Raw genomic sequence first — 15735 nt, 5'->3', positions numbered from 1 at the left:
ATGAATTCTAACTGATGTGTTTTCATTGGTCAGCTCTAGCCCTGTGTCCACCTTGGTCAGCAGGGGGCAGCAACTAACACACAGCTTCAGGTTGCCTATTTCTACCTGCAGGAAGCCTTGTTCTGCAGCAAGAGTGTGACATCCATCTTGACCGAACTAAGAAAACACACCAAAAATCATAAAATAAAGTACTCATAATCTAACACAGATACTCAAGGTTCCACCAATTAGGACATAGGAGAGCAAGACTCTCTCTCTCTCTCTCTCTCTCCTCTCTCTCTCTCTCTCTCTCTCTCTGCCTCTCATCTCTAACCTGTTATCACTGTTTACACAACTATGCAGCTCACATTGTAGGAAGGGCCGGGCTTTATTGAGAAAATCAAACATCACGATATTTTTGACCAAATGCCTCAATATCAATACTAAAATATTGTAGCGTTGACTATCAGTGCTTTCACAAAATATTCACACAATGAGATTTTATTTCACCGCCCCTCAGAGGTCATAAGGGCAAGATTATAGATCGCCCATCTACTTTCATTTTCTCAAAGGCAGAGCAGGATACCCAGGGCTCGGTTTAATATAATATATTAATTATTAGGGCATGGGGGGGGGGGGGGGGGGGGTAAGCCTAACCCTCATGTTGTCCTCGGGTCAAATTGATGACCCATTTTCAGTTTTTTCATCACGTTCGAAATAAGCTGAAAATGTCATCATTAGAATTATCAAACAACTTTGGAAAAACCATCAAAAAAAGGACTCGCTACATTGAAAAAGTGACAAAAAGTGACCAAAAAAATGACAAAAAAATGTCAGAAAATGCGATTTTTTTACACTGAGGACAGTCTAATTAGGATTCATGAGTCATTCACTGAGCTTTACCTTAAAACTTTATCACTTTTAAAAACGCTCAGCGCATAAAGGAACACATCATCCTTCAACTCATTTCCTTCTAAAGTACTTATTATCATTTAAGTTCATTCAGATGAGGACAGGTACAAAAAAACATAGATAAGCTTAGACAGTCATCTGATGTGTGTCATAGGGGTTTTAGCTAAATCACAACTCTTGTCCCTATAGTGGGGCTTTGGGTTAAAAATAATAATACAGTGGTGCTCATAAGTTTATGGGCCCCATGCTAAAGTTGACAAAAAAGAGGAATTAAAAAAAAATCATCAATTTTCCTTAATGCCTTACTTAAAAAAATACGACAACTCCGACCTTTAAGGACACCAATTTTCCTTGTGAATGAATAAATGTTCTTCCTTAAAATACAGGGGCATAAGTATGCACCCCCTATGTTAAAATACAGGGGCATAAGTATACACCCCCCCATGTTAAAATACAGGGGCATACAGTAATATACACCCCTATGTTAAAATACAGGGGAATAAGTATACACCCCCCTATGTTAAATACAGGGACATAAGTATACACCCCCTATGTTAAAATACAGGGGATAAGTATGCACCCCCCTATGTTAAAATAAAGGGAGGGCTAAGTATGCACCCCCCTATGTTAAAATACAGGGCATAAGTATACACCCCCCGTTAAAAATACAGGGGCCTAAGTAACCACCCCCCTATGTTAAAATACAGGGGCATAAGTATACACCCCCTGTTAAAATACAGGGGCATAAGTATACACCCCCTATGTTAAAATACAGGGGCATAAAGTTACACCCCCCTATGTTAAAATAACAGGGGGCATAAGTATACACCCCCCTATGTTAACATACAGGGACATAAGTATACACCCCCCCTATGTTAAAATACCAGGGGCAAAGTATACAACCCCCCTATGTTTAAATACAGGGGCATAGTATCACCCCCCTATGTTAAAATACAGGGGCATAAGTAGCACCCCCCTATGTTAAAAACAGGGGCATAAGATACACCCCCCTATGTTAAAAATACAGGGGCATAAGTATAACCCCCCCATGTTAAAATAAGGGGCATAAGTATGCACCCCCCTATGTTAAAATACAGGGGCATAAGTATGCACCCCCTAGTTAAAATACAGGGGATAAGTATAACCCCCCTATGTTAAATACAGGGGCATAAGTATACACCCCCTATGTTAAAAATACAGGGGATAAGTTATACAACCCCCATGTTAAAATACAGGGGCATAAGTATACACCCCCCTATGTTAAAATACAAGGGGCATAAGTATACACCCCCTATGTTAAAATACAGGGGGCATAAGTATACACCCCCTATGTTAAAATACAGGGGCATAAGTATACACCCCCCTATGTTAAAATACAGGGGCATAAGTATAGTACATGATATATATATATATATTATATATATATATATAGATATATAGATATATACTGTGTATGTACAGTGTATACTGTATATGTATATGTACATGAAGTATCCAGTATGGTTATAACGAGACACTTTGGTGACAGTTTCTGCAAAACGTCTCAGCTGCAAAGTAAATATATTATAAAGTATGAGTTAAATCATCGTTTTTACGGCGTGGCTAGTATCCCTGCTGTGTAACTTCCAGGGTGGAGGTGTTGTATACTTCCAGGATGAAGGTGTAGTATTACCTTTAGGAGGCCTTTCATTTTCTCGTGCAAAGCCTGGAACTGCTCGTGCGACAGCTCGGGGTATAACTCATCCTTCAGCAGCTCCTCTGTGATTTCGCTGTTGTCGTAATACACTTTCTGCGCTATTCCACTCAACAGTCCGCTCAGAGACTTCGCTGCTTCCACATCCGCCATGTTTTCACGTCAATGTGGTCACATGCATTGACAGTCAAAGTCACATGAAGCGGCGGACTCCCGCACGGCATTGTGGGAGTTGTAGTACCACAACGTGAAGACCATTTTCTCATTTATTTTTCACGGTTTTCTGTCCACTAAAATTGCTCTACTATCACCGAAGATGAGTTATAAGCGAAGTTTTACTTCACACCTGGTTTTGAGAAGGTCAGTCTGTGTTTTATTTTAAATTTTAATACAATTAACAAGACATATTCTTATATTCAATAATGATAACTTTACTAAAGAGGTTATTGTAACCTCTTTCACTTTTTAAAGTAATCAGCAATTTTATTTAATAACTTAATTATTGGTTTTGTATTGCAATATCTGTCTAAATCGAAGCCAAAAATTTGAAAAAACGCATAATTTGACAATTCTGTTTTTAAGACGTTTTCCAATTTAATTAGCTTTTTTTTTTAACCAGATGGTTTTTCTTTTCCTTATTTTTTGGTTTTCCTAAATTTCCACCAAGAATGTCAATGCCAATGTCACTTTTATATTTATTTTTATGAAAGTGTTTTACATTAAAATGGATAGGATGCATTTACATCCATGTTAATATTATTTATATCATGCCACATGTCTAGCAAAGTGCCTTTATTAGTAGGCTCATCTCATATTTAAATGTTATTTTTACAATATATTTTTATATCTAAAAATAAAAATACAAAGTTTAAAAGAAATCTCCTTCGGCTTGTTTTAGTTCCAGGTGGATGCAGTTGTTTTTTTGGTCAACATCGTCAAAACAGAGGTAGGTTTTCTCAAGTGACCTACGTTGCTTTTTTAAAGTTTGTCTTGTATTTATCTTTGACAAAAACGGCATTTTATTGTGACTAGCTAGCTAAACTAGCTTGAGGTAGCTAACCGTTATTTTAGGTAATAGTTAGCTAACGGAAAAGCTAACGGAGTAGCTAACGGAAAAGCTAACGGAGGAGCTAAGCTTGCCTCGGGAAAACGGCGGTTTAATGGTTATATACTCCACTACAGTACATCTCAAAGGTAACATTAAATGTAAATGTATTTATTGTGACTAGCTAGCTAAACTAGCTTGAGTTAGTTAACTGTTAGTTAAGCTAACAAGTTAGCTAACGGAGTAGCTAACGGAATATTAGCTAGCTGGAATATTAGCTAGCTAGCTAGCTAGCTGGAATATTAGCTAGCTAGCTAGCTAATATTCCGTCTGTTCGCCTCGGGAAAACGGCGGTTTAATGGTTATACACTCCATTACAGTACATCTCAAAGGTAACGTTAAATGTAAATGTATTTATTGTGACTAGCTAGTTAAACTAGCTTGAGTTAGTTAACTGTTAGTTTAGCTAACGGAATATTAGCCAGCCAGCTAGCTAGCTAGCTAATAATCCGTCTACTCGCCTCGGGAAAACGGCCGTTTAATGGTTATACACTCCACAACAGTACATCTCAAAGGTAACGTTAAATGTAAATGTATTTATTGTGAATATTAGCTAGTATATTAGCTAGCTAGCTAGCTAATATTCCGTCTGCTCGCCTCGGGATAATGGCGGTTTAATGGTTATATGCAATTTCACGTTACTCATTAACGTTACTGTACTTAAGTAGCTAAACATTTGAAGTGTACTCTACTTAAGTATTCCCATTTTGTGCTACTTTATACTTATACTCCACGACAGTTCATCTCAAAGGTAACGTTAAATGTACTTTTTACTGCACTGACGTTAACGTTACATTGTCTGCTCTGCTTTAGCTAGTTAGCTACTTTTCAGATGCCAGTTTTTCATCCCTTTTCAGTCCTGTGAAAACCATTTAAGTCTAGCTAGATGTGTTGATGTGGAAAATTAGTGATAAACTGAAGGATTAAATTTCCCTTAATGTGTTGAGAAAATGCTCAAAATAAAGTCTTAGTTATATTACTTTTTCTTCTGTAAAGGATCTTAATACGTCCTCCAGCACCAATCCAAGAATTGTAGAACTGCAGTAAAGTTAGAGTAGCTTTTGGACTGTTTAAAATAAAAATGTTGTTCGTATCGTCACCTGTTGGGACCCAGATTTTGGGACACATGTTGGACATATCGTCACCTGTTGGGACACAGATGTTGGCTGTATCATCACCTGTTGGGACATAGATGTTGGGACACAGATGTTGTCCGTATCGTCACCTGTTGGGACACAGATGTTGTCCGTATCGTCACCTGTTGGGAGACAGATGTTGTCCGTATCGTCACCTGTTGGGACACAGATGTTGTCCGTATCGTCACCTGTTGGGAGACAGATGTGGCCGTTGGGAGACAGATGTTGTCCGTATCGTCACCTGTTGGGAGACAGATGTTGTCCGTATCGTCACCTGTTGGGAGACAGATGTTGTCCGTATCGTCACCTGTTGGGAGACAGATGTTGGCCGTATCGTCACCTGTTGGGAGACAGATGTTGGCCGTATCGTCACCTGTTGGGAGACAGATGTTGTCCGTATCGTCACCAGTTGGGAGACAGATGTTGTCCGTATCGTCACCTGTTGGGAGACAGATGTTGGCCGTATCGTCACCTGTTGGGAGACAGATGTTGGCCGTATCGTCACCTGTTGGGAGACAGATGTTGTCCTTACCGTCTCTGGCTCTGGTCGTGGGAACTGTGACGGGACCACTTGCTTCAACGCAGAGTAGTAACTCCTAAAAATGTTGTCCATCTCGCAAATGTATCTGTCTCTGCCGTCATCTCAACCATCGAATACAGAAACAGGAAATAATACGTCACTCGTGTTACCGAGATTATGACGGGTGTAATATTACCAAAATTTAATTAGTAAGGCGTTGCGGCCAAAAGGATTACATTACTGTAATTGCGTTACTTTTGCAACACGTTACTCCCAACACTGGTTGCTATGGCAGGAACCAACTAACCAATTAAGTGTTTTTCAGACATATGAAGAAAATAGTTTGACCTAGTTTACATAGAAATGGTTAATGACCACAAAACAATCACTGAGAACGCAGTTCCGGGATTTGGTGACTCTGTATGTAGCTATAGCATTACAATTGTTGTGATTATATAACCTCTAACTTCTTTCCTGCTCTCAGAGTTTTACTGGCCTCTTGGATCGTTTATCCAGGACTCTAAAACACAAAATGTCACACTTTCTCCAGACCCTGTTATACCTTTAGCAGACATGATCACTATATAAAGAGGATATAGGTCGCAGGAAATACTACATTTCAAAATGAACTAACTGTGAGAGTTTTGCAGTGTTTGTTTGTTGTAGTGTGAACATATATTTCAGCTTTTTCAGCAGGAAAACTCGCTAATTGTTGTCCCCTGCTGTTTGAATTGTTTACTTTTGTGTGATTACTACTATACCTAAGAATGATATAAATATATATTTTTTTTTATGCACGAAAAGCTTAACCCTCGTGTTGTTTTTCCATCAACCATGAAACACTATTATCGCTTGTTCCGACATTTTTGTCACTTTTTCAATTTTGTGGGTGCTTTTTTTGGATGTTTTTTCCAAAGTTATTTGATATTTGTAATGTTGAAATTTTCCGCCCATTTTTTGTGATTTTAAAAAAGTGAAAACGGGTCAAATTCGACCCGAGGACAACATGAGGGTTAAATAACTGTTATTAGTGCCGCTGTGTTCCTGTGTTTGCAAGAAGAAATTGATTTCACTAATTGTCATTTGTCTTTATTGTAGATGAAGCTCTTCCACTGGACAGTTGGCCTTGTTTTCGGCCTTTTGATTGGAGGAATCGGTGTTTGCTGAGAGTCATCGGGTTCACCTGAATGGTCTCCTTCTTCCTTGAAGCAGCCAAACTGTGAGTGTCTGATATTCATTTACACAACTTTGTATTCACTCACTTTGTATGCTCTGTTGATATTCACCGTCAGTCCAAAGCACTGATACCCCTCTAGTACGTTCTCATTAGGGTTGCAAAATTCCGGAAATGTTCAAAGTTGAAAACTTTCCATGGGGATTAACAGAAATGTATAGGAATTAATGGGAAATAATCAGAATAAACTGGATATTTTTAATATTGCTTGTTATAATAATGTTAGTCTATAATAGGAACCTTAAATGTAGTTGGAAAAAAACCCATTTTGCAGCATAATCTTGGTTTAAACAACCTGATTTAATGCAACTTCACTTGAATGTCCTCCCTATATTCATCAATGACATTGCTATTAACCAATGTTTGTTAGTTGTATAGCTCACTTGTTCTTGAGAGGCTAAAAACAATAGACAGCGCTGATAGTTAGCTTAGCACGCATATAAAATAACCATAACCACAGTAAATCTAGTGGTATCTGCCTTCATATGTTAAGCTAAAGGTCAATGGTTAGCCTACTGCAGGGCTATTGAGGCCACACCCGCTGCACAGATTAAGGCTGAATGATTATATTTAGCCTAGGTTTGTATAAGGTGGAGTTTGCGTGAATTACGTAACATTTCCAGTTAATTCTCGTAAATTCCCATTAATTCCCATGCAAATAGCAATGTTTCCAAAATTCCCCAGCTTAACTTTCCATGGAAAGCTATATGTTGTATAGCAACATCAGAGAATTACTAGTATTACGAGTATATTAGATAACCATTATCCTAAAAGGCGCTGCATGGTACTGTTATGCAGGACGTCCCAAATGATTGACACACAGACAGACCAGAATAGATGCAGAGCAAAGCTTTAATCAGAAAGAACGGGACATCACAGCATTCCCTTTTACAGAAGTACAACTACTAAAGGCTTTGTTCACATTAAACATACTTTTTTTCACTGCCATCTTAATTCTTTTGAAAGCTAAAAAATCAGTCGTTTTAGTATTAGTGCCAAAAACTCTGTTTTTATAGTCACAGGTATTGACTAGGGTTGTTGCAAATGAAAGCAGGATGATGTGAGGTGCCATCATGTCTGATAGGAGATGTTTACAGGTGTTGATGTCCTTCATTTAGTGGTTGTAGACTGTGGCCTGTCTTTGAAGGCATCCTGTAAAATACATGATATCGCCTACAAACGATTTGAAATAACATCTAATTTTGAATATTTTCACTGATAGTGCAATTGCAATATGTTTTACTATATAACAAAATTATCACTTTTGCATCTTTATTCTTATTTTGATTAAAAAAATAGATATTGTCTGCTGTGTTCAGACTGTGCTAAAAAAGGGAAGTTCATACACAGTATATCTGACCGCTTGAATTTGTGGATGAAAACCATGTGCAGTAATATATAATAATGATATGTGATATGCAATATTGAATTGTTGACAGGATAATCGCAATTGAATCATGAGACCAGTAAATAGTCATAGCCCTAGTATTAATACACTTCAGAAGGAAGTCTTTAAAAGGTGCACTGTGAGTTCCTGCGTGGTTTCAGCGCAATTTCATTTGTGTCTCAAATTGTAGGCATCGCTCCTGGATCCGTTCGCTCCCCCTGCCTGAATACACGGTGCAAAAGCCCGGTCTCGGGGGGCAAAACAGGGGTCGCAAACAAACACTAGGGGCACAGGCTGTGCACCAAAAATACAACAAAACACTCCAGCCGATCACTGACAGGAGGGTTGGGGGAGGGGGTGGGTGGGTGTCAGTGACAGTTAGTCCTTTAGTCATGACAGTTACAGAAACATGGGGGTAGGGCGAGCTTGCTCGGTTTTGAATTTACTTGGAACGTCAACAGAAGTCACCATGCGGGAACTCATAGTGCACCTTTTAAATCTAGAGGAAGACAAATAAACAAGCGCATTGGTATTAAGCATAGGGCACTCTTTTTGTTTTTTCTCAGTAAGCTTCATTGGGTTGCTGCTCAGATTCTCCTTTCTCGTGTCTTATCAGTCCAAACAGCCCCATGGTCCAGGTGTACCTTTGTCGGATTTTCTCACTCGTACCGTTGCTCTTCTGCACTACGTATTCCTCGTCTTTTACCACTTTTTCTACGTCTGCCGCCTCTCTTACGCTTACCCTTGCCACCTTTTCTACGTTTGCCGCCTCTCTTGCGCTTACCCTTGCCCCCTTTTCTACGTTTGCCGCCTTTCTTACGCTTACCCTTGCCACCTTTTCTACGTTTGCCTCCTTTCTTACGCTTACCCTTGCCCCCTTTTCTACGTTTGCCGCCTCCCTTACACTTAACCTTGCCCCCTTTTCCACCTTTGCCTATGTCTTCACCCATTTCTATGCCTGTGCCCGTTGAAAGGGCTGTGCCCTCTTCCCCGCCTGTCCCCCCTTCCTGGGACACTTGACCCTCGTGGTCACCCGTAGAGACTTGCTGGAGATCCTCTGTGTCTTGGTCCTGTGGGATCTTCGCAACCGGACCGACGGTGGAACCGAGGTCATTCCTGCCGAACGAACACATTTCATGAGTATTATGGTTTCAAATTTAATGTCACATGCACAACAATTCCAAAGAAACAATCGCTAGCATGAAAATCTTACACTCACACTTACAGGTATTCTTTAAGAGGCTCCCTTAAAGCTCTGGCATCCTTTTTTTAGCCCATATCGACACATTAGATCACATTAGAGCAGTCTTAACTGAGCCCTGAGCTACACTGTTTGAGTGTGTGTCTGTGTGTGTGTATGTGTGTGTGCTTGTGTGTCTGTCTGTATGTGTGTGTGTGTGTGGGTGGGTGGGTGTGTGTGGGTGTGTGTGTCTGTGTGTGTGCTTGTGTGTGTGTGTGTGTGTGTGTGTGTGTGTGTGTTGGTGTGTGTGTTGTGTGTGTTGTGTGGGTGGGTGGGTGTGTGTCTGTATGTGTGTGTGTGTGTGTGTGTGTGTGTGTTGTGTGTGTGTGTGTGTGTCTTTGTGTGTCTGTGTGTGTGTGTGTGTGTGTGTGTGTGGGTGGGTGGGGTGCTTGGTTCTTTTTTGTGGGGGGACTACAGGGACCTGAAGGTAGTTGTGTGGAAGGTCCACTATATGGGTTGGAAATCACTCATCTGCACAACACTTTGTTTATGAAAATGTCACTAACTTGAAGATTTGAAAAATACAAAATTCCTGTATTAAATTTGTGATTATTTTGCTAAAGATTTCTAATTCTTTCTATCTTCTTTGCAATTGAGCGTATGGTGTCATCTAGCTACTTTTAGCAACTTTTGGAGCTGGTGCTAGCTAATTTAATTGGGAAAAAAATTTAACAAAACATTTAATTTGAGGACGTTATCTTGGGTGTTTTTTGAAAATGTCAGAAAATCGTGAAAAAGTGGATCAGTGTTTCCCAAAAAGCCCAACACAACTCAAAGATATTCGGTTTACCGTCACAGAGGAGACAAGACACTAGAACAATGTCCACATTTAACAGATTGGATTCAGAGAAGCTTTATTTAGGCTTTTGTGGACTTACTGATTATTGATGCCTGGTTCCGGTTCCTGAGCGGCCACGCTGTCAGACAGGAAGACGCCGAGAGCCACGACCATCCAGCACAGGCGAGCCATCTGCACACATCAGGTTTAATAACATTTAACACACTGAACGCTCACAAAAACACGTAATAAACAATATGAAAAACTAAAATGTAGATTGTAAAGACACGGCTTTACTCTGGCAGATGAGTGGACTGCAGCTGTTGGCCGTGTGCAGAAGTGTTAATTACTGACTAAATATGTTCGTCAATTGCCTTTTTTTTCCATAATGATGACGAGACTGCACCAAAGTCAAAAAAACGCCGACTAAGACTAAATTAACCCGCGTTATTGTTGACGAAAAAAGACGAGACTGAAATGTTTTGCATCATAAAACAAAAAGTAAGAAACTAAATCTCTCTCCATTTTCGTCAACTGTCGTCTAACTAACTCACTATCGAATTCTTTATCAGTCTTTTTCCCTCCCTTCTGTAGAATTTCTTTTTTTTTAACTTCAAAAATAGGCTACCTAAGTAATACTAACATTAAGATGAAACCTCTCTCCATTTTCGTCAACTATCGTCTCTACTTTTTCCCCATGAGATAGAACTAGTGCAGCGCCCGTTTGGAGCGTGTGCCGGTTCCAAACGGGCCATTTGATTGGCTCCCCGGATTTCCAATCAGACGTGGCACGGCTACAACTCATCTAGAGATTCGGCGTGTCCTCTTTTTTTCATCTAGCCGTCACAGGTATGGTGTTTCTGTGCCGTGTGTTTTCATTCATTCACCATCCGAACGGTCTTCTTCTCAGCTTGGACGAGCTGTTGTGTTGTCTTCACCTCCGGGACCCTCTCTTTTTGGGGTTTTAAAACCAATTCTGAAATAACATTTTACTTCGTAATCTAATAACAGATATTGTCTTTATCTCAATTTAAAACAGCTGAGATAACGAATATGTTCAGGGAATGTAATCAGTCTCCACATGTAACTGAACCCTCATGTTGTCCTCATGTTGTCCTCATGTTGTCCTCATGTTGTCCCCATGTTGTCCTCATGTTGTCCCCATGTTGTCCTCATGTCGTCCTATATCAATGTTCTTTTTAACATCCATTCCTTTAATTTTAGTCTCAATAATTCTTAATTTCTGCTTTTTTAACTCAAACATTAGGTATAATTTCTTGTAAATGAGGTTGACCAAATGACCATAAATTCCAAAAATAACTAAAACTAAAATTAATCTGTATTACGTAGTTTTGAAAACTTAAAAAAAGTGTCAAAAATGGGATAAAAACATAAAAAAAGTTAAAAACATTGATTAAAAAAGCCTCAACAAAAGTGTTGATTTTCAATTTTGACGGGAAGACGACACGAGGGTTAAAAGCCCGCTCCAAAAAAATGTGCTCTACTAGCACACTATTAAACATGGAGGTGGGGTTCGTTTTTTGTCATAAGGTTATAATTCATGTTAAAAATCCACTATGGAAACAACATAAGTGTCATATCCAGAATAATGTTCTGAGTCAGGAATACATGTTTATCACAGGAAATAAGGAAAGGACGCTGATTTCAGGTAGAAAACATGGAACTTGTTCCATTTTTCTTCTTGTAAAAATTTGAAATGGGTCAATTTTGACGGGAAGACGACACAAGGGTTAACCCTCGTGTCGTCTTCCCGTCAAAATTGAAAATCAACACTTTTGTTGAGGCTTTGTATGAAAGTTTTCAATTTTTCTTACGTTTTTGTCTCTTTTTTTTCAACAGATTTGATGTGTTTTTTTTAATGTTTGTCACTTTTTTGACGTTTAACAATGCATTACACCAACATATTCACTTTTACTTTTTTACAGTTATTTTGGGAATTTATGATCAATAAACCTAATTTATAGGAAATTATACCTAATGTTTGAGTTAGAAAAGCAGAAATTAGGAATTATTGAGACTAAAATTAAAGGAATGGATGTTGATGATAATCACAGACTGGAATATGTCAACTTTTACTCAATACTATTTCAACAACACTTCACTTTGTTTTACAATGATATAAAATAGAATAAGACCCAAAATTAATGAAAGTAGAGATTTGTACTTGGCAAAGAGCGTTGGAATCAATCATGTTATTTTGGGGAATTAAAAAGAACATTGATATAGGACAACATGGGGACAACATGAGGACAACATCAGGGTTAAGTAATTTATGGAAAGCATTTAACAAAAACCATTGTCCCCGTGACCCAAAACCGTGAGTTTGTGACCTGTTGCCCCCCTAATTGGATGAGTGGGTCTCTAGACCACTTTGAACGGGCGCGCCACTTGATAACGCTGCAAGCTGCAACACTGGAAAACACACAGTCGCAAAGGCATTCGCTCCCAAAAAAAAAAGAAAAGGAGCAATGCACAAGTTATTAAATAACTCACCTTTTGCGTCTGTTCCCAGCGGGATCTACAGAAACGGACACAAATATGCATTAATACAGTGAACCCTCGCTATATCGCGGCTCACCTTTCACGGTCTCGCTGCTTCACCGATTTTTGCCAGAATAAAAAAAAGAAAAGAGCGACAACAACTAACTAATAACTATGTTCTTCTCTCGAAAAACACACCTGAACCGCGGCCTTTAGAAGGAAAAACACACCTGAACCGCGGGCTTTAGAAGGAAAAACACACCTGAACCGCGGGCTTTAGAAGGAAAAAACACAAAACATGAACCGCGGGGTTAGAAGAAAAAACACACCTGAACCGGGCTGTAGAAGAAAAACACACCGAACCGCGGCCTTTAGAGGAAAAAACACCTGAACCGCGGGCTTTAGAAGGAAAAACACACCTGAACCGCGGGCTTTAGAAGGAAAAACACACCTGAACCGCGGGCTTTAGAAGGAAAAACACACCTGAACCGCGGCCTTTAGAAGAAAAAACACACCTGAACCGCGGCCTTTAGAAGGAAAAACACACCTGAACCGCGGCCTTTAGAAGGAAAAACACACCTGAACCGCGGGCTTTAGAAGGAAAAACACACCTGAACCGCGGCCTTTAGAAGGAAAACCGCTACAGAGCAAAGTCAGGATGCAGCAGCAGTGAAATACACGGGAGGCACTATTTTTCCTGTTATACTTTGTATTTTTTTGTACTTTTCATCTTTTCCCGTTCTAATCCAATGACTCTGGTCGCGGGGGGGGGGGGGGGGGTGCTGATCTCCGACATTTGAAGCCTTCAGTTCGTGTTGATGATCAAAATGATTATTTTACAGTACAGTAGTTATTTGTAAAAAAAACAGGTTTATGCAGTCCTTTTATTTGTTAAAACAAATGCTCGGGCCTGTAGAAAGGTTTTGTTCTTTGGTTTTAATGACTTATGGAGTATTTCATCGTATCATAATTGTAAAAAAAATAAAAGTTACTACTTCACGGATTTCACCTATCACGGGTTCTTATGGGAACGTAACCCCCGTGAAAAACGAGAGTTCACTGTACTGCAAATCTGTTAAAGAGCTTTTTTTGTTGAAATCCTGCTAAATGACTAACAACCACAACCTATCCACAGTAGTTAAGACATAAATAACTAACAACCACAACCTATCCACAGTAGTTAAAACATAAATAACTAACACCACAACCTATCCACAGTAGTTAAAACATAAATAACTAACTACCACAACCTATCCACAGTAGTTAAAACATAAATAACTAACAACCACAACCTATCCACAGTAGTTAAAACATAAATAACTAACAACCACAACCTATCCACAGTAGTTAAAACATAAATAACTAACAACCACAACCTATCCACAGTAGTTAAAACATAAATAACTAACTACTAGGGCTGGGCGATATATCGATATAAAAAATATATCGATATATTTTTTAATGAGATATGGAATTAGACCATATCGCATATATCGATATAGTTTAAATTTACGCTGTGATCCTCCAAGCAAGCTACTGCCCTGGCGCTCTCTGCACTGCTCCCCACGCCCCCGCCCCTCCTCTTTCATACACAGAGGGGGGAGGGGCAGGAACAGACACTCTTTAACAAACATGGAGGAAGCAACAACGTCTGCGGAGCGTACGGAGGATGAATCGGTTAGTAAAAGAATAAGCAGTGGCTCAGAAAATTGGAGATGGTTCGGATTCAAAGAATCAGATGAGCAACAAATGCACGTTATATGTAAGGAGTGCCATAAACAAATTACAGCCAGGGGTCGAAGCACTACAAATCTTTTTCACCACCTAAAACAGTGACACAAAATGCAATACGAAGTGTGTGTGAAACTGCGCGCTGCAGAAGCCCCAGCCGCAAGCCATCGACAACCCCAAAAAGCTCCAGCCCCGAAACAAAGTTCACTGCAAACTTCATTTACCCGCCGTGTGCCTTATGAAAAGAAAAGTGACAAGCTGTGTACTATAACTAAAGCCGTGTCCTATCACATCGCTAAAGATATGGCCCCTATTGCAATTGTGGAACAAGTCGGATTAAAGAAGCTACTGAAAACGATGGACCCGAGATATGAGCTTCCCAGTCGCAACTACTTTGCACGAGAAGCACTGCCACTAACGTACACTGAAGTCAGGCAGAGCCGTGGCTGACCGGCTCGCTAACGTCACTCATTTTGCGTTGACCAGCGATATTGGTCGAGCAGGACATGGATCTTACATGAGCGTGACAGTTCACTTCATTCAAGAGGGGAGATGAAATGGGAGATGAAAACAGTGTCTTCAAACAAGTTATTTCCCCCAGGATCACACGGTGAGCATATCAAAAAGGTACTCCTGTTATACAGTATTTATGTTTTACATTTTTTTTTATTTAAACAGCTGAGCTTTTATTTTGAAGCAGGTGAGAAACCTGTTAATTATTTATTCATTTGATTTTGCAACTGTTCACTGAAATTGCTGGTTCAATAAAACTACTTTTGACATGTCATATTTGGTTGACTTGTGACTAAACATTTGCGGAAAAAATATCGGGATATATATCGTATATCGATATTCAGCCTAAATATATCGGGATATGACTTTTGGTCCATATCGCCCAGCCCTACTAACTACCACAACCTATCCACAGTAGTTAAACCATAAATCAACATGTGCTCACGTCCATTGTAGACTGTCTTTAGGTGTGTGACTGTCAGCTAAAACACAATTTAAAGGTGTAACCTTTGCTTTAGGAAATGGGGATTTTTCATTACTTTCTGACGCTTTACAGACCAAACTATTAATCCTAAAAAAAATCATCAGCACATTAATCTTTAATGAACTAGTTAGTTGCAGTTAATTTTTGCCCCCGAGGAGTGAAAATACACACTTTCATATCTGACGTACCTGCTGTGGTGAAGAAAGATGCTCCGCAGACGGTCTTCTTCTCAGAGTTTGAAGGGAAGTCGCTGCTCAGTCCGAGGAGAGGCTCATTTCTTTATAGGGGAACTGGCCAAACCCCCTCACCCCTCTTCATACCCTTATTTGAACATATCTCTCAAAAGGTAGAAAGAGGAAGAATAACAAAAAACAACTGCAAAGACATTGTCTCAGCATGATTTGACAAATTTATGAAGAGGATAAAGTCATGCCTCATCCCCCTAAATGAGAACTAGAGCGAGTAGAGCTTCAAAGGCCGTGCCGCAGGTTTAATTTTCCAACGAATTTGCACTTATTGAT

At 39.6% G+C, this 15735-nt stretch overlaps 2 protein-coding genes across 3 annotated transcripts in view; both read right to left on the bottom strand.

Annotated features, from left to right (window-relative positions):
- commd1 (copper metabolism (Murr1) domain containing 1) overlaps window positions 1–2756 on the bottom strand; it is an 8501-nt gene extending 5745 nt beyond the window's left edge. For both annotated transcript variants that reach the window (XM_032515118.1, XM_032515117.1), the window contains exon 1: window positions 2564–2756. In XM_032515118.1, the coding sequence (XP_032371009.1) occupies window positions 2564–2737 (174 nt within the window). In that variant the 5' untranslated portion in view covers window positions 2738–2756. The remainder of the gene's footprint in view (window positions 1–2563) is intronic.
- Window positions 2757–7520: 4764 nt separating this feature from the next.
- The window catches only part of LOC116688926 (rRNA/tRNA 2'-O-methyltransferase fibrillarin-like protein 1), a 35293-nt gene continuing 27078 nt past the window's right edge, over window positions 7521–15735 (bottom strand). Inside the window, exons 3-4 of the mRNA XM_032515121.1 lie at window positions 10085–10176; window positions 7521–9082 (exon numbers count right to left, since the gene is read on the bottom strand). Coding sequence (XP_032371012.1) covers window positions 8626–9082; window positions 10085–10176 — 549 coding nt within the window. The 3' untranslated portion in view covers window positions 7521–8625. The remainder of the gene's footprint in view (window positions 9083–10084; window positions 10177–15735) is intronic.

The sequence above is a fragment of the Etheostoma spectabile genome, chromosome 5 (genome assembly GCF_008692095.1).
Source record: "Etheostoma spectabile isolate EspeVRDwgs_2016 chromosome 5, UIUC_Espe_1.0, whole genome shotgun sequence".
Classification (NCBI taxonomy): Eukaryota; Metazoa; Chordata; class Actinopteri; order Perciformes; family Percidae; genus Etheostoma; species Etheostoma spectabile.
This window is presented reverse-complemented; position numbering and strand designations above follow the sequence as displayed.